This window comes from Ranitomeya imitator, chromosome 4, assembly GCF_032444005.1.
Source record: "Ranitomeya imitator isolate aRanImi1 chromosome 4, aRanImi1.pri, whole genome shotgun sequence".
NCBI lineage: Eukaryota > Metazoa > Chordata > Amphibia > Anura > Dendrobatidae > Ranitomeya > Ranitomeya imitator.
Window position 1 is genome coordinate 203,422,254 of NC_091285.1, and position 19,841 is coordinate 203,442,094.

The window sequence follows — 19,841 nt, forward strand, 5'->3', positions numbered from 1 at the left end:
GAGGCGCACATCTATTAGTGAGTGAGGCAAGGTGTGAAGTGGCATATGCCTCAGTGTGCACCTCATCACAAATCTTACTGCTGTCTGAGATTGGAGTAAGATTTATAGAGCCGTGAACGCTGCTGCTTACCATGAACTTGACGCGCCCCTAACACCCATTTTAGTAGGGCTTGGCAAACCTGGTGTGAAAATGCCAAGAGTTTCAATGAGAAACTCCTAGTTGCACTTTTGTGACTTTTAAAAGCTTTTAAGCCAGAACTCATTATACAAAGCCACATATTGAGGACTTTTCTAAATAACCCTAGTTAGAAAAATAAAAAAAAACTGCATCTGAAGGGCCTTACTCTCTAGTAAAAATCAGGTGTGAACTTCTAGGTTCTGGAATCCTAGTTGGCTTCATACGGCCACATTGACAGCCAGACTGTCAGATCTTTCAGGTTTTCGCTGTTCAGACTAAACAAGCTCTGTTTGCAACAACAGTTACTGAACAGATACCTTTAATTGTAATTGAAACACAGCTGTACTAAGCTAAAATATGGCAATACAAATACACTTACTAAGTAGATGATCAACTCATTAAATCTAATGGCAAAATAGGATCTGTCCCCACATATCTCAATGAAAAAACATACGGTACATTTAAATGAATCTCTTAGACTTGATGAGGATGATATATCTACTTAGAAAATCCATATCTGAAGAGCTGTATTATATTTTTTAAACTTTTCCCACCAGATAGTAAAATGTTTAGTTTATGAATCCAGTAAAATAGAGAGAGTGCTCATAAATCCAAAAGTGTTCAATCTCTGCCTACCCAGCCTGAACTCTCAATCAGTCTAGCAGGGCTGAGATTCAGCAGCAGCAAAAGCAAGGCACACTGTTATGACTGAGCCCTAACACACGAGGATTAACAAACCCGGGAAGATGTTAAATCTGCTCACCACAGGTTAATATACATAATAAGCAAATCCCTAACCTGTCCATGATTTGTTCATGCCTGACCGTGGAGGTCAGCACACTATAATTACGTAATGGCGCCCCCACTCAACGTCCGCTGACCCTGAGTGTCCTTAACTGTGCCCTCAACTATACACAGAGTGTAAGCCAAAGCAACAAGAACAGAATGGAGTGCACATAGACAGAGGTTGAGACACACGGCTAAAGACGTGTTCACCGAGTCAAACATGGAAGACGGAAGAAAAAGAAAGAAACCCAAAAAGACCTTTGGTATACCTGAAAACCCCCAGACCCTAAATGTAACAGAATGGGGAAAGTGCTGAGAAGAGGAACATGCAAACAAATCGAAGGAGGAGCAATAGCGAAAACCTAAGCAAGATAATCCTTCACTGGGGAGCTGGGACTCCAAATATCCATCTAACTTGGAATATAGCCAGCAAAGCTACATGTGCCAGGAGAGCATACATAGCCCTTCTCAAGATGTAATAGGACAAATCAACCAAGGAAGTGAGAACATCTGCATAGAAGCACATAGAACACAAAACAGAAACGCAAAGACAAGAGCATTATCAACAGTTGGACAGAGACAACACAGGCTGTGGTCCAACAGAGAAGGAAATTGACGCACAGCCAGAGGTCACTGGAGTTGAGCCTTGGCAGTCGCTTGTCAATCAGGCTAGCAGATAGAAGCTTCTAGTTCTTCTATAAAAGATGCCAATCAATGACAGATAACCTGCTAATATTTGTATCTGTTGTTGATTTTTCAGATGTTATTGTAAAGTAGATAGTTGATGCAAATATATTACTTCACTAAAGGTTTGCGCTTTAATCTCCAGCTAAATTTTGCAACTTTACTTTTCGACTGTTTTATATGTCTCTATATTTCTTCAATCTGGAAGGTAGTCACTAAGCACTTTATAGAGTATATTCCCCACACATAGCAACTTAAAACCAGAGTGACAGAATAACTTGTCACATGTCAGGTCATATCACAAATAAAGCAAACAGTAAAGGAAACCAGTTTTAAACACCAGCTGCCACAGAATAAGGCACTTAGATTTACCGTACGAGATCCAGAGGCTGGTATTTGTACCATACCCCCCAGGAAGCCCAGCATTCAAAAAGAAGATGTCTGTGATTTTCTGCTCCGTGAGTCTTTATTGAATTTTTGCTTCTGTAACCTCCCTTTAATACAAATGAGACAAAGACACAAGTTGCCACAATTTGATATTGCGTGCTGTGTACAATGGATAAGACAATGCAAGCTAGTCAATTCAGATATTGTATCCTCATTTTCTATGGTAAGCGATACAGTACATAGTCATATATGGACATGTTACACTAAAATCATACCTCGTGTAAAGGGAATGCAGCTTCATAAGTGCAGTTAGATAGTAAGCGGTTCAGGCCTGCGAAAAGAGGAAAAAGTCCTTTTAGCAGAAAATGTAATATTGTCAATGAACAACTAAACTTTGTTATTTTTTTTTTGTAAAATGACAAGGAATTTGCATTCTTCAGTATAAAATCGGAGCAATATGAAGCTACAGTATGGCCCCATAGACGTTTATACATTGTGTGACATTTTACAGCTCTCCACATTTCAGAGTCTATTGTAGGCCGTATTACTGCATTGGACATGATGAGCCAGTCGGCTATATGATGCCATTGGTTGGCACGATGAAGTGTGTTTATGAGTTTAGTTTCCATAATTTAGTTTTTTGCTATATGATTTGAAAGTTAATTTCAGCACAATACATTTTAAATGACTAAATTGAACGGCTCATAATTTCTTAGTCTAAATCCTGGTTGCCAAGATCTGTTCAGGCAAGCAGAAATATTTATTGAATGTCCTGACCACAAATCATGCTTCATCAACAATATTTTACCAATCTTAACAGCTTAATTATCATTATAAAATCAAGATGCATGAAAGAAGAAGGCCATTATAATCACTAGTGCGGTGCAAAAGGACAAATTAAACACTTGCTGAAATGAAATCACAAAACTGGAAAAGTCACCTCTCTCCCTTAAGTAGAAGTGAAAGACCCAGCAAAAGTGATACACTTTTAGTTGTAGCCACTTCTTATAGAGGCCCTTTCACCAGTTTGAGCATTTTTAACTGGCCACATCATGGAATAGTGACAGCAGACCTGATTAACATGTTGTATTTTTTAATTTCTCCTCTCCATTGCGGAGATATTAGTTTGTAAAGTTTAAGCTATAAGTTATGTTATAGTTCAACTGGGCATTTCAAGAGATTTATTTCTGGGGGCGTGTACTTCTTCTTCTGCGTGAGATTGACCAATCATAGGCAGGAAGCATCATGCAGGGGAACAAAATATGCCTTTCTATCCTTACTGATTTATGCAGCTGTAATGCAGGTGTCTGGATGCAATGCACAGGGAACATGAGGCGGGAATAGTCAGGAATCAATATAGTTCTATTAATATATAGCAGAACCTTTACAGTTATTTAAAGTAGCTGTAAACAATTAATGTTGGTAACTATGCAAATCAACATTAAAACAAATAACAATAAGTTTGGGCTAGCAAAGAAAGTCTTTCCCTATGTAACAATGTTCTTATCATAAAGGTGGTGCGCCCATTTGTGGGAGTCCCCACGTAAGTTCTCTGCAGCACTTGCCATAGCGGGGGTCCCAGGTTTTCCTGCTAGGCCACAAGTCTCTCTTTGACGCCAATGGGCCCATCCAAACCTGATGTTTTACTCCCAGCTGACCCCATTAGCATAGGTTATAGGTGGAAGTGACATCTCTGCTCACTCACGTTGTTCCTCCGCAATCATAGGCATGCCTCTCCTGTCGCAGTCTCCTCGTGGATCTTCTCGGCTTACATCTACTCCACTCTCTTCCCTGGTGCAAAAATCTGCCTACGGATTGATGCGCAGGGCTTTTATATCAAGGAAGTCCATCCTGTGGGTTACCTGATCAGGTCCAGCACACAATGTCACTGTCCCTGCAAATCTTCCAGCAAAATTTGGTTCTGCTTGATTTTGCTTGGTCAGCAGATGGCAGTCTGTCCTCATCACTGGCACATCCTGCAAGGGTTCTTCAGATATTTCACTGCTTCTTATTACACAGCTACTGTGTAGATATACAGCAGAAATTAGATTTATATCACTACAATCACTTTCAGACCTCATCTCACAGTGTTGTACGTATGGAGGAGATTGAGAGCTTACAATGAGAGGAGAACTAGAAGTGTTTGTCATGACATACAACTCGGGTCTGCTGTTTCTCTGCACAGTAGCTGCAGAGATCAGTGAAGAGAGGAGGAGGTGTGTGAATAATGCTGTCTGCTTATGATCGGTCATCCTCTTGCAGAGGAAGCAGTAGACACCCCCAGGACAAATCTCTGGTAACACCAATTGAACTATAACATAAATTATAACTTAAACTTTACAAGCCAATATTTTTGCAACAGACAGGAAAGAAAATAAAAATTACATTTTACTCAGCTCTGTAGCCACTATTCTATCATGTGGCCAGTTTAGCATGCTCAAACTGGTATGAAGGTCTCTTTAAAGGGGCTGTCAGGTGAAAATTATTCATCAACTATCCACAGATAACAGGTGCCGTATTTTTTGGACTATAAGATACACCGGACCATAAGACGCACCCCAAATTTTCAGAAGGAAAAATAGGGGGAAAAAAATGTGTCAAATGGGGGTCTGTCTCACAGTCCGAATTCAGCTTACCAGTGAAGGGGTCGGCACAGGTGGAGGAGTGGTCACAGAGGTCGTTTGGTGGTCCAGGCTGGTGCGGTGTCCTCTTGGAAATCCCATCTCAGGCTGGTGCGGTGCTCTGTGCTGGGGCAGGGGTGGTGGCTCTGTGCTCTGGGTCAGGAGCTCTGTGCTCTGGGTCAGGAGCTCTGTGGTCAGGGACTCTGTGCTCCGGGGCAGGGGCTCTGTGGTCAGGGGCAGGGGCTGTGCTCCGGGGCAGTGGCAGCGGCTCTCTGTGCTGCGTGGGGGGCTCCACCGGCATTTCGTCAAAGCTCGGAGGCCCCCTCTCATCCGTTAATGCCATGTTGCGGTGGCCTCCGGGAACATGGCCTCCATGAGCATGGAACATGGCCTCCTGGGGCGGCGCATGCTCAGATTCAGATCTCGGCAATGAGATCTCGTCCCGAGATCTCGGGATGAAATCTCTTTGCCAAGATTTGAATCTGAGCATGTGCTGGCCCGGCGGCCATCTTCCTGGAGGCCATGTTCCCAGATGCCACCGCAATATGGCATTAACGGATAAGCGGGGGCCTCCGGGCTTTGACAAAATGCCAGTGGAGCCCCCCACGGAGCACAGAGAGCCGCTGCCACTGCCCCAGGGCACAGCCCGCCCCCACCCACCACAGAGCCACGCCACACCACCACAACCGCACCAGCCTGGGAAGGGAGGCTGCATCGGGACCACCGCTGCTGCCACCGCCACACAATTTGTAAGTATACTGCGACTATAAGACGCACCCCCATTTTCCCCCAAATTTTTTTGGGAAAAAAGTGCGTCTTATAGTCTGAAATATGCAGTGACTATATTCAAAGTATTAACATCCAGCCAGCTACAAGATGTAAAAGAAAATACGATTCATCAGACCATGACACTTTTTTCTATTGGTTAATGATCTACTGATCTGATATTCATGGCCCATTGTAGACGCCTTCAGCGATGGACATGCATATTCTGACAGGACTGTGAAACACATTCATTTAATTGTATGTAAATATCAGAACTATATATGGTATTCAAAGAGGTAGATATCTGTTCAGCGATACGGAAACAAGAAAATGCAAGTCAAATAGTAAAGCCTTTCCTCAGGTACGTGAAGATAATTATTCAGGAAAGCTGACGTCTACTTTACTGTCAAGGAGTATTCCTCTCTCGGGACCAGGGAGACAGTAATGTAATTTTCGACTCTGCATATTAATGCACTCAAATTCTGCTTTCTTTAATCCTTGCAATTACCACTTTAACTGTAATTTCTTTGCAGGAAAGATTCAGTTCCCACACAGTTACACTTATATAAATTACCGTAGATTTACTCATCTGTATTATTTATGTCATGCATATTTATATATTTCTTACACGTGCTATAAAATCATATCATACAATAGAGCTGCGTAATAAAATTTACAAGTATGGAATGTTTACAATTTGTCAAACATAAAATCGAACAAATGGACAATACAAACTTGAATCAGGGGAAATTAAAGTATTTTTTTATTCATACAGAAGAAAATGACTAGGGGATCAAACATGGATGATTATTGTGGATTATACTATGGTAACCAAAAATGTGCACATAATACATTTTATTCATTAGATACTATTGAATATTGAAGTCATCTTTGCCTTTAGAGTTTGGCTTGGAGAGAAATTCAAATGTAGTTGGAATTAAAAGATCTCAATAGTAGACGATCATTAGCATTCTATTTTACTGAAAGCCAGTATGCAATTGGCCACGTTCACACGTTCAGTATTTGCTCAGTATTTTACCTTCAATATTTGTAAGTCAAAACCAGGAGTGGAACAGTCAGAGGAAAAGTATAATAGAAACATATGCACCACTTCTGTATTATCACCCACTCCTGGTTTTGACTTACAAATACTGATGTAAAATACTGACCAAATACCTAATGTGTGAATGTGGCCTTAGAAAGGGGTTAACATAGGTGATATTTTGCTTCGTCCAGTTTTTCAATCAATTTTTATTGCATTTTACATTCACAGGATAATTGAATTTAAGAAGAGAGCTAATAATTGGTTAAGAATTTGACTCTCAATTATATTTATACGTAACCAACTACCAATCAGATCTGTATCAAGTGGATAAAAGGTAAGATCTGTTAGGAAAACTGGTCCAATGAGCTATAAAAGGACTACACAGAGATAAGGTGCCTGTTCATGAGAGCTAGTGAATTCAGCAGCATCCTGGACACACAGACCTTATATACTTATATCCAGTGTGTATGACTGGGAGGGAAACATCCACAAGAAAACTGTTTAAAACTAGGAACAGGCTGTAAAGTTATATTAATGGGGCTTAAAATGAATGCAGGAACAAAGATATCAGCATGAAATTTAATACACACTTTTTAATTCAGTGTAACCAATAACATACCGTAGTTATAATACATACAGTGGGGGAAAAAGTGTTTAGTCAGCTACCAACTGTGCAAGTTCTCCCACTTAAAAAGATGAGAGAGGCCTGTAATTGACATCACAGGTAGGCACAACTATGAGAGTCAAAATGAGAAAATAAATCCAGAAAATCACCTTGTCTGATTTGGCAAGATTTATTTTGCAAATTATGGTGGGAAATAAGTATTTAGTCACCTAAAAACATGCAAGATTTCTCACAGACCTGTAACTTATCCTTTAAGAGGTTCCTCTGTCCTCCACTCATTACATGTAGTAATGGCACCTGTTTGAACTTGTTATCAGTATAAAAGTCACCTGTCCACAACCTCAAACAGACACACCCCAAACTCCACTATGGTGAAGACCAAAGAGCTGTCGAAGGACACCAGAAACAAAATTGTAGCCCTGCACCAGGCTGGAAAGACTGAATCTGCAATAGGCAAGTAGCTTGGTGTGATGAAATCAACTATGGGAGCAATAATAACATAGTAACATAGTTAGTAAGGCCGAAAAAAGACATTTGTCCATCCAGTTCAGCCTATATTCCATCATAATAAATCCCCAGATCTACGTCCTTCTACAGAACCTAATAATTGTATGATACAATATTGTTCTGCTCCAGGAAGACATCCAGGCCTCTCTTGAACCCCTCGACTGAGTTCGCCATCACCACCTCCTCAGGCAAGCAATTCCAGATTCTCACTGCCCTAACAGTAAAGAATCCTCTTCTATGTTGGTGGAAAAACCTTCTCTCCTCCAGACGCAAAGAATGCCCCCTTGTGCCCGTCACCTTCCTTGGTATAAACAGATCCTCAGCGAGATATTTGTATTGTCCCCTTATATACTTATACATGGTTATTAGATCGCCCCTCAGTCGTCTTTTTTCTAGACTAAATAATCCTAATTTCGCTAATCTATCTGGGTATTGTAGTTCTCCCATCCCCTTTATTAATTTTGTTGCCCTCCTTTGTACTCTCTCTAGTTCCATTATATCCTTCCTGAGCACCGGTGCCCAAAACTGGACACAGTACTCCATGTGCGGTCTAACTAGGGATTTGTACAGAGGCAGTATAATGCTCTCATCATGTGTATCCAGACCTCTTTTAATGCACCCCATGATCCTGTTTGCCTTGGCAGCTGCTGCCTGGCACTGGCTGCTCCAGGTAAGTTTATCATTAACTAGGATCCCCAAGTCCTTCTCCCTGTCAGATTTACCCAGTGGTTTCCCGTTCAGTGTGTAATGGTGATATTGATTCCCTCTTCCCATGTGTATAACCTTACATTTATCATTGTTAAATCTCATCTGCCACCTTTCAGCCCAAGTTTCCAACTTATCCAGATCCATCTGTAGCAGAATACTATCTTCTCTTGTATTAACTGCTTTACATAGTTTTGTATCATCTGCAAATATCGATATTTTACTGTGTAAACCTTTTACCAGATCATTAATGAATATGTTGAAGAGAACAGGTCCCAATACTGACCCCTGCGGTACCCCACTGGTCACAGCGACCCAGTTAGAGACTATACCATTTATAACCACCCTCTGCTTTCTATCACTAAGCCAGTTACTAACCCATTTACACACATGTTCCCCCAGACCAAGCATTCTCATTTTGTGTACCAACCTCTTGTGCGGCACGGTATCAAACGCTTTGGAAAAATCGAGATATACCACGTCCAATGACTCACCGTGGTCCAGCCTATAGCTTACCTCTTCATAAAAACTGATTAGATTGGTTTGACAGGAGCGATTTCTCATAAACCCATGCTGATATGGAGTTAAACAGTTATTCTCATTGAGATAATCCAGAATAACATCCCTCAGAAACCCTTCAAATATTTTACCAACAATAGAGGTTAGACTTACTGGCCTATAATTTCCAGGTTCACTTTTAGAGCCCTTTTTGAATATTGGCACCACATTTGCTATGCGCCAGTCCTGCGGAACAGACCCTGTCGCTATAGAGTCACTAAAAATAAGAAATAATGGTTTATCTATTACATTACTTAGTTCTCTTAGTACTCGTGGGTGTATGCCATCCGGACCCGGAGATTTATCTATTTTAATCTTATTTAGCCGGTTTCGCACCTCTTCTTGGGTTAGATTGGTGACCCTTAATATAGGGTTTTCATTGTTTCTTGGGATTTCACCTAGCATTTCATTTTCCACCGTGAATACCGTGGAGAAGAAGGTGTTTAATATGTTAGCTTTTTCCTCGTCATCTACAACCATTCTTTCCTCACTATTTTTTAAGGGGCCTACATTTTCAGTTTTTATTCTTTTACTATTGATATAGTTGAAGAACAGTTTGGGATTAGTTTTACTCTCCTTAGCAATGTGCTTCTCTGTTTCCTTTTTGGCAGCTTTAATTCGTTTTTTAGATAAAGTATTTTTCTCCCTATAGTTTTTTAGAGCTTCAATGGTGCCATCCTGCTTTAGTAGTGCAAATGCTTTCTTTTTACTGTTAATTGCCTGTCTTACTTCTTTGTTTAGCCACATTGGGTTTTTCCTATTTCTAGTCCTTTTATTCCCACAAGGTATAAACCGCTTACACTGCCTATTTAGGATGTTCTTAAACATTTCCCATTTATTATCTGTATTCTCATTTCTGAGGATATTGTCCCAGTCTACCAGATTAAGGGCATCTCTAAGCTGTTCAAACTTTGCCTTCCTAAAGTTCAATGTTTTTGTGACTCCCTGACAAGTCCCCCTAGTGAAAGACAGGTGAAACTGCACAATATTGTGGTCGCTATTTCCTAAATGCCCGACCACCTGCAGATTTGTTATTCTGTCAGGTCTATTAGATAGTATTAGGTCTAAAAGTGCTGCTCCTCTGGTTGGATTCTGCACCAATTGTGAAAGATAATTTTTCTTGGTTATTAGCAGAAACCTGTTGCCTTTATGGGTTTCACAGGTTTCTGTTTCCCAGTTAATATCCGGGTAGTTAAAGTCCCCCATAACCAGGACCTCATTATGGGTTGCAGCTTCATCTATCTGCTTTAGAAGTAGACTTTCCATGCTTTCTGTTATATTTGGGGGTTTGTAACAGACCCCAATGAGAATTTTGTTACCATTTTTCCCTCCATGAATTTCAACCCATATGGACTCGACATCCTCATTCCCTTCGCTAATATCCTCCCTTAAAGTGGACTTTAGACAAGACTTTACATAGAGACAAACCCCTCCTCCTCTCCGATTTTTACGATCCTTTCTAAACAGACTGTAACCCTGTAAGTTGACTGCCCAGTCATAGCTTTCATCTAACCATGTCTCGGTTATTCCCACTATGTCAAAGTTACCTGTAGATATTTCTGCTTCTAGTTCTTCCATCTTGTTTGTCAGGCTTCTGGCGTTTGCGAGCATGCAGTTTAGAGGATTTTGTTTTGTTCCAATCTCCTCACTGTGGATTGTTTTAGAAATGTTCTTACCTCCCTTCAGAGTATGTTTTCCTGGGTCGTCTTTGTTCGAGTCTAATGTTTTTCTTCCCGTCCCCTCTTCTTCTAGTTTAACGCCCTCCTGATGAGTGTAGCGAGTCTTCTGGCGAATGTGTGTTTCCCAGGTTTGTTGAGGTGTAGTCCGTCTCTGGCGAGGAGTCCATCATACCAGTAATTCACACCGTGGTCCAGGAATCCGAATCCTTGTTGTCTGCACCATCGTCTTAGCCAGTTGTTTGCATCAAGGATCCTGTTCCATCTCCTGGTGCCATGCCCGTCTACTGGAAGGATAGAAGAAAAAACTACCTGTGCATCCAGTTCCTTTACTTTCTTCCCCAACTCTTCAAAGTCCTTGCAGATTGTCGGTAGGTCCTTCCTTGCCGTGTCATTGGTGCCAACATGTATCAGAAGAAATGGGTGGACGTCCTTGGAGTTGAAGAGCTTTGGTATCCTATCGGTCACATCCTTGATCATCGCACCTGGAAGGCAGCATACTTCTCTTGCAGTTATGTCCGGTCTGCAGATGGCTGCTTCTGTGCCTCTCAGTAGTGAGTCTCCCACCACCACCACTCTTCGTTGCTTCTTGGCTGTACTTTTTGCTGTCACTTGTTGCTGTGTGCCCTTTTCTTTTTTGCTTGCTGGTATTGCTTCATTCTTAGGTGTGCCATCTTCATCCTCTACAAAGATTTGATATCGGTTCTTCAGTTGTGTGGTTGGTGATTTCTCCATGGTCTTCTTGCTTCTTTTGGTCACATGCTTCCACTCATCTGCTTTTGGAGGTTCTCTGACACTTTTTTCACCTTCTGTGACCAGTAGAGATGCTTCTGTTCTGTCTAGAAAGTCTTCATTCTCTTTGATGAGTTTCAAAGTTGCTATTCTTTCTTCCAGACCCCGCACCTTTTCTTCTAAAAGGGCCACTAGTCTACACTTCTGACAGGTGAAATTGGATTCTTCTTCTGGTCGATCTGTGAACATGTAGCACATGCTGCAGCTCACCATGTAGGTTGTCACATCTGCCATGTTGCTCCTAGATCCTGCTGACTTGCTGTGTGTTTTCCTTCTTGTGTAATCTACTCAGCCAAGCTCTCTTGCAATAATGTCCTACGGCGCGCGGTTTGGTGATGCTTTCGAAGCAGCTGGTCCCGGCTGTACCCAACGATCTTCTAGCTTAGGGAGACTTCGCTTCTCCCAGAAGGCACCTGGAATATGCAAATTAGCCTCCTGAAGCTAATAAGAAAATGGAAGACATACAGGCCACTGATAATCTCCCTCGATCTGGGGCTCCACGCAATATCTCACTTTGTGGGGTCAAAATGATCACAAGAACGGTGAGCAAAAATCCCAGAACCACATGGGGGGACCTAATGATGACCTGCATAGAGCTGGGACCACCGTAACAAAGGCTACCATCAGTAACACACTATATCGCCAGGGACTCAGATCCTGCAGTGCCAGACGTGTCTCCCTGCTTAACTCAGTACATGTCTGGGCCTATCTGAAGTTTGCTAGAGAGCATTTGGATTATCCAGAAGAGAATTGGGAGAATGTCATATGGTCTGATGAAACCAAAGTAGAACTGTTTAGTAGAAACAAAACTTGTCATGGTTGGAGGAGACAGAATGCTGAGTTAAATCCAAAGAACATCATACATACTGTGAAGCATGGGGGTGGCAACATCATGCTTTGGGGCTGTTTCTCTGCAAAGGGACCAGGACGACTGTTCCGTGTGCATGAAAAAATGAATGGGTCCATGTATGGTGAGATTTTGAGTGCAAACCTCCTTATATCAGCAAGGGCATTGAAGATGAAACGTGGATGGGTCTTTCAGCAAGATAATGATCCCAAACACACTGCCAGGGCAATAAAGGAGTGGCTTCATAAGAAGCATATGAAGGTCCTGGAGTGTCCTAGCCAGTCTCCAGATCTCAATCCCATAGAAAACTTTGGAGGGAGTTGAAAGTCCGTGTTGCCCAGCGACAGGCCCAAAACATCACTGCTCTAGAGGAGATCTAACCTTGTGAAGCCTTACAGAAAATGTTTGACCTCTGTCATTGCCAAAAAAGGATATATAACAAAATATTGAGATGAACTTGTAATAATGACTAAATACTAAATCTTGCCAAATCAGACAAGGTGATTTTCTGAATTTGTTTTCTCATTTTGACTCTCATAGTTGTGGTCTACCTATGATGCCAATTACAGGCCTATCTCATCTTTTTAAGTGGGAGAACTTGCAGAATTGGTGGCTGACTAAACACTTTTTCCCCCTCTGTAATTAAAATATTTCTTTCCTGTTTCAAAGGTGCACAAAGCCTTATGTGCCAGCAAATTGTTTGGTTAAAAGTTACTTTTAGGTTCATATGATTCCTGCATCATAAAGTATTGTGGTTTACAATATATTGTCTGTGTCTCCGAATTGTGATCCTCTAATGTTGATTTTAGGAAACACAGATCAGGGACAAAGAGTGTAAAAGGTAAGATATGCATATATAGTTTTACGCACCTTTCCAAGCAAACTCTACTCAACTGAAACTTTGGTCTCTAGAATGAACTGGTAAACTGTTAGTGTAGACCTATGTCTATATTCCTGGATAATTTCTATTACATTAGTCTGTTTTCTATTGTGCTTTTGCAGATCTGGACTTAGATCATTATGTCACTAGCAATGACATTGAGGGGACAAACCGGGAAACTGACCAGGGCAAAATCACCAAAAAGGATCCTAACGAAACCCTGCACAGCCGGTTTGGTGGAATAGTCAGTCTGTGGCCGACTTCTTTACAGAGCAGAAGCTGCACAAATAATGCCAGTCCTGGATCATCAGTGTAGTTTCCAAGGTTAGAAGTGTAGAAGGACATTTAATTACAGCATGGTCATGTGACCAAAGGTTCTTCACCTTGCGGGAGTATGGTGGAGGTGAAGAGGAAAAGAGAGCCTAGAAAAACTGCAGATGAGGAGAGAGTCTCTTATGTCCTCTACAATACCTCTGTGTATATATAATATGCAGTGCGTGTGTTTGTGAGAGTATGTACTGTATAACATGCAGTGTGTGCATATGTTTGTTTTCTTGTGTGCATATGTGTAGCATGCATTTTGTGTGTGTTTTTTAGCATTCTAGCATTGAGTCAATTTGTTGACATACAGTGCTCGTATGTGAGTGCGTAACATAAAACAATAAAGTGTGTGTAATACAATGCAATGTGTAGGTGTCTGTATGTGTATCCTGCCGTGCATGTGTGTAACATGGAGCGTGTGTGAAGCAGATAGTGTGTTTCATAGAGTATGTGTGTAGCAAAGAGCGTGTATATGTAACATGCAATTTATGTGTAACATGGATTGTGTATGTAACAAAGTGTTTGTGTAGCATATACAGTGGCATGTGAAAGTTCAGGTCAAAATTAATGTTAATGTGAACAAATAAGCAAGTTGAAGATGGAACTATCTCTAAAAGGGTTAGAGCTAAAAATGATGAACAACATGATTTTCATAGCCAGGACTTCGATTATTTAACTAGAATACAACCACATATTCTGCATCTTTTGAGGGAAATATCTCTAGTAACAGAACTTACAAGTCAATAATTATGCAACCCAAATAACAAAATTTACGGGAAATAAAAAAACATATACAAAGCCTTTAATCTAGACCTAGTCTTTGAAAAAACAACAGCTATGCTGAATTGGGAGAAAGACCTCAAGATATCGGTCACCTGTGAGCAATAGCAATCAGCCTTAAAAAACACTTACTCGTCCAACCTTTGTGCTTCCCTACACGAATCATTTTACAAAATAATATCCAGGTGGTATTATACCCCTGCAAAACCTAGAAAAAACAAGGATCCTTAAAATATAACTTTTATTAACCAATTTCAAAAACAGATGTCTTTTCATAAACTATAAAAACAAGTCATGTACCTGTAAGGTCCTGGGAAGTCGCTATACTTTGCCCTACCCAGCAGTGGGGGTTGGCACCCTAATAAAACGATTGGCGCCCCCACTCCACGACGGCTCACCCTCAGAATCCCTAAAAATCCCTACAATGCAGGAATCCTGATGTGACCTAAAGTTATGTTTTAAGGATCCTTGTTTTTTCTAGGTTTTGTAGTGTTTTCTAGGATTCTATTATTAATTTTTCTTGTGGTTTACTCTTGGTATTACACCCCTGCAAAGCTAGCTAGGATGTTCCCAAATGCTTCACATGAGTGTTGGAGAGGCTGTGGCCTTGAAGGAGATCTGGTAAATACCTTTTGGGAGTGACCTAAGATTGCTCCTCTGTGGAAAGAATTTTCCACATTATTCAATTCTCTTACTAAACAAACAATAACTCTCACACCTCAAATGGCGCTTTTATTTCTGGAATTAGAGGAAATTCATCCACGACTTAGAGCCCTTGTGATTCATCTATTCCTAATCACTAAAAATGCAATTGCGGCCTTATGGAAAGAAGAGAAAGTCCTGGTTATTGAAGACATTAAGGACAAAATGTCTCTCCACATCTCCTATGAAAAAGCGCACACAAACGCCAACAATTACTTTGCAATCTATCTTGAGAGATGGGAACTTTGGAACGACTTTACCCCCCCTGAACACGAGCTAAAGATACCTCTCCTGATCAGCAATTATTGGTTAAACGCTTTTATTGTCTCTGAGAAACTGCTGTAACTACTAACCATCCTATAAGGTTTATAAACACTACTATTAAGTGGTTATCCCTTTATTTTCATTCCTTTCCCTCAGTTCCCATTGTACTGTTTCCTTAAGCTTGTGTTGCAACTCATTGCTACGATTTGTTGACATGAACATTTTCAATAAAGTTATTTGAAAACAAAGCTAAAAATGACATTGTATTTTAGGCAAAAAAATATATTGTCATTTTTAAAATTACAAAAAGGAAAATGGTCCGATGCAAATGTTTGGGCACCCTTGGAGATTTGTGTGCTCAGGTAACATTGACCAAGGTTTCAGACCTTAAATAGCCTGCTAATGGATTGTGCACTATCATCGTTAGCAAAGGCCAGGTGATGCAAATTTCCGAGCTTTACAAAAACCCAGCTTCCTCTAAGGCTACGTTCACATTTGCGTTGCGTCGGGCGCAACCGCGGCGACGCATGCGTCATGCGCCTCTATATTTAACATGGGGGGGCGCATGGACATGCGTTGTGCTGCGTTTTGCGACGCATGCGTTTTTTCTGCCGCAAGCGTAGGGCGCAGAGGACGCAGCAAGTTGCATTTTTTTGCGTCCAAAATTCGGCAAAAAAGGACGCATGCGTCGCAAAACGCTGTGTTTTAGCATGCGTGTTGTTGCGTTTTTGTTTGTGTTGTGCGTTGCGTCTCCGACGCAACATCGCACAACGCAAATGTGAACGTAGCCTTACATTGTGCCACAAAACAGCAGTCATGGGTTCTTCTAAGCAGCTGCCTACCACTCTCAAAATAAAAAATGGTGGAGGCCCAAAAAGCAGGATAAGGCTATAAGAAGATAGCAAAGCATTTTCAACTCGCCCTTTCCTCAGTTCAAAATATAATTAAGAAATATCAGTTAAAAGGAACAGTGGGGGTCAAGATAAGGTCAGGAAGATCAAACAAAATTTCAGTGAGAGCTGCTCGTAGGATTGCTAAAGTGAAAGAACCCCTGCTAGACTGAAAAAGACCTTCAGAAAGATTTAGAAGACTCTGGAGTTGTGGTAAATTGTTCTACTGTTCGGAGACACCTGCACAAATATGGCCTTCATGGAAGAGTCATCAGAAGAAAAGATCTCCCAAGACCTCATCATAAAATTCAGTATCAGAAGTATGCAAAAGAACATCTAAACAAACATGACACATTCTCTTTGGCCACAATGATCAAAGGTATGTGTGTAGAAGAAAGGGCACAGAATTTCAGAAACAAACATCTCGCCAACCACTAAGCATGGGGGTGGATCAATAATGCTTTGGGGTTGTGTTGCAGCCAATGTCACAGGAACATTTCATGGGTAGAGGGAAAAATGGATTCAATGAAATTTCAACAAATTCTTGATGCAAACATACTGTAACACCATCTGTAAAAAAGCTGAAGTTGAAAAGAGGATGGCTTCTACAAATGGATAATGATCCTAATCACATGTCAAAATCCACAATAGACTACCTCAAAAGATGCAAGCTGAAGGTCTTACAATGGCCCTCACAGTCCCCTGATCTGATCATCACTGAAAATCTGTGTCTAGACCTCAAAATAGCAGTGCATGCAAGACGACCCAGAAATCTCACGGAACTGGGAGAATTTTTCAAGGAAGAATGGATTTAAACCCTTCAAACAAGAATTGAAAGACTCTGGCTACAAAAAGCATTTGCAAGCTGTCATACTTTCAAAAGGGATGCTACTAGGATCTAAATATGCAAGGTGCCCAAACTTTTGTATCAGCCCATTTTCGTTTTTGTAATTTTTTAAAATGTAAAATATGGAGAAAAAAAAATATAGCCTAAAATACCAAGAAAATGTGTCATTTTAAACTTTAGGCCATTTAGAGATCATTTCATCTTCAACATGCTTAACTATTCACAATAACAGTAATTTTGACCAGGGGAGCCCAAACATTTACATGCCACTGTATATTTAAAACTACCAGCAGAGCACACAAGTCTTAAGGCCCCTTCACACATAGCGACGCTGCAGCGATACCGACAACGATCCGGATCGCTGCAGCGTCGCTGTTTAGTCGCTGGAGAGCTGTCACACAGACCGCTCTCCAGCGACCAACGATGCCGGTAACCAGGGTAAACATCGGGTAACTAAGCGCAGGGCCGCGCTTAGTAACCCGATGTTTACCCTGGTTACCATGCTAAAAGTAAAAAAAAACAAACACTAGATACTTACCTACAGCCGTCTGTCCTCCAGCGCTGCGCTCTGCTTCTCTGCACTCCTCCTGTACTGTCTGGGAGCCGGAAAGCAGAGCGGTGACGTCACCGCTCTGCTTTCCAGCTCACAGCCAGTACAGGAGGAGAGCAGAGCACAGCGCTGGAGGACAGACGGCTGTAGGTAAGTATCTAGTGTTTGTTTTTTTTTACTTTTAGCATGGTAACCAGGGTAAACATCGGGTTACTAAGCGCGGCCCTGCGCTTAGTTACCCGATGTTTACCCTGGTTACCAGTGAAGACATCGCTGGATCGGTGTCACACACGCCGATCCAGCGATGTCAGCAGGAGTCCAGCGACGAAATAAAGTTCTGGACTTTATTCAGCGACCAACGATCTCCCAGCAGGGGCCTGATCGTTGGTCGCTGTCACACATAACGATTTCATTAACGATATTGTTGCTACGTCACAAATAGCAACGATATCGTTATGTGTGAAGGTACCTTTAGTACGGTGTAAAGGTGTAGACAATTACCCAAGGAATAAGAAAAAGTATATTCATCAGATGATAGGATGGTTTATTGCTGGGACTAAAATCTTTGTTCTTGGCAGCACATCACCCCATGTAAAAAGGTGATGTGCCGCTGATTACATGATATTGTATAGGGAAAGAACAATCATATTAGTGAGCTTCTTATCTCCACTAATTTTCATCTACTTGTGTAAACCAATAAACAAGTGCCTAACGACTTAAATATAGAGAATTGGAGTTTGTCTGAAATAGACTTGTGCAAATGCACACTAAGGCCCTGATTCATCAAAGTTTTTTTCCACCAGAAATTTGCAGTAAAACACTGAAAAGTTGGAAGATTTTTGCATACCTTCAAGTTGCATAAAAATTGTGTGACATTTGACGTGTTCATGTCACTTTAATCCAAATAGGGTGGAGCTAGGGCACGATGGGGCATGGCGACACCCACTCATGTAATTCATGACAACCTGTGGTGTACCTTACACCACAAATCTTACTCCAGTCCTTGACAGGAATAAGATTTGTGATGAGTTGCATGGAGGCATACACCACTATTAACATTCCCATGATGCAGGAAGTGGTGTGCTTTTTAATGAATCAGGCGCCTGTGATACAAACATATCCCTTTAACAAGATCGGCATGAACAATGCTGGTTTTGATGAATCGGAGCTTAAATGTTTTTGCGTGAAGATGCAATATATTATCATTCGGCATTTAAATTTTGCCCAAGGCTACACTTTGCCTTAAACTGGCTGGCACATCACAGTAACATTGTAAAAGAGCGCTCATCCTAAAACCTGCTATTACGAGCACTTTAAAAAAAAAAAAAAAAGGTGCTAGGTATTGCTTACCTATTTTATTTTTCCCCTCTTCATATTTAACTCTTTGCAAAATATGATGCACAATCCGACTTCTTGTGGCATTGTTGAAAAAGGTGTCTTTGTTGTTTATTATAAAACTACAATAAATTGCAAAAAAAAAGTTATTTCAGTTATAACCTATAACATATAATATCTCTCAATTTATAGATTTCGCTTATATTTTACAAGACAATTTTTTTGGGAAACCTGAAGAAAGACTATAAACTATTCTCTGCAAACATTCATTTTTATTATATTTTAAATAATAGTACGCTGTATGAGAGATGATGTCTGAAAATTTACTGTTTACTGTAGCTTTTTACTTACTTTTCGCATAAGGATTTTCAATTTAAAATGAAAAAGTGTCGATAATCATGGCCAGTACCTTGGATAGAGCCATACAAAGATCAAATTACCTGAAGTCTTGTGACTGGAACCTTAAAAATGTGGGATTTTTAAGTATTAGCACAAAACATTAAATATAATTTTCATGAAAGCTGATGTGTTACAAAATCTACTCTCTAAGTCAGTGTTCCCCAACTCCGGTCCTCAAGAGCCACCAACAGGTCATGTTTTCACTATTTCCTTAGTATTGCACAGGTGATAATATCATCACCTGCACAGGCAATAATTCCATCACCTGTGCAATACTAAAGAAATCCTGAAAACATGACCGGAGTTGGGGAACACTTCTCTAAGTCATCCTCAATGTGTCATGTACTTTGAAGTGTAGTCTATGCAATACAGTAGAGTCCTCCCTCCCTTGCTTCTATTCCGTGCACACATTTACAAAAATAGACAGATGTATTGTTGAGACCTGAAATAAACTAAAATATTAGTAACATAGTAACATAGTTAGTAAGGCCGAAAAAAGACATTTGTCCATCCAGTTCAGCCTATATTCCATCATAATAAATCCCCAGATCTACGTCCTTCTACAGAACCTAATAATTGTATGATACAATATTGTTCTGCTCCAGGAAGACATCCAGGCCTCTCTTGAACCCCTCGACTGAGTTCGCCATCACCACCTCCTCAGGCAAGCAATTCCAGATTCTCACTGCCCTATCAG

The 19,841-nt window shown here is 40.9% G+C and overlaps 1 protein-coding gene across 3 annotated transcripts in view; it reads right to left on the reverse strand.

Moving 5' to 3' along the window:
• The window catches only part of ANO4 (anoctamin 4), a 412,900-nt gene that overhangs the window by 68,351 nt on the left and 324,708 nt on the right, over nucleotides 1-19,841 (reverse strand). For all 3 annotated transcript variants that reach the window (XM_069764298.1, XM_069764297.1, XM_069764299.1), the window contains 3 exons: nucleotides 18,761-18,867; nucleotides 2,311-2,366; nucleotides 2,021-2,142 (listed from right to left, as the gene is read on the reverse strand). In XM_069764298.1, coding sequence (XP_069620399.1) covers nucleotides 2,021-2,142; nucleotides 2,311-2,366; nucleotides 18,761-18,867 — 285 coding nt within the window. The remainder of the gene's footprint in view (nucleotides 1-2,020; nucleotides 2,143-2,310; nucleotides 2,367-18,760; nucleotides 18,868-19,841) is intronic.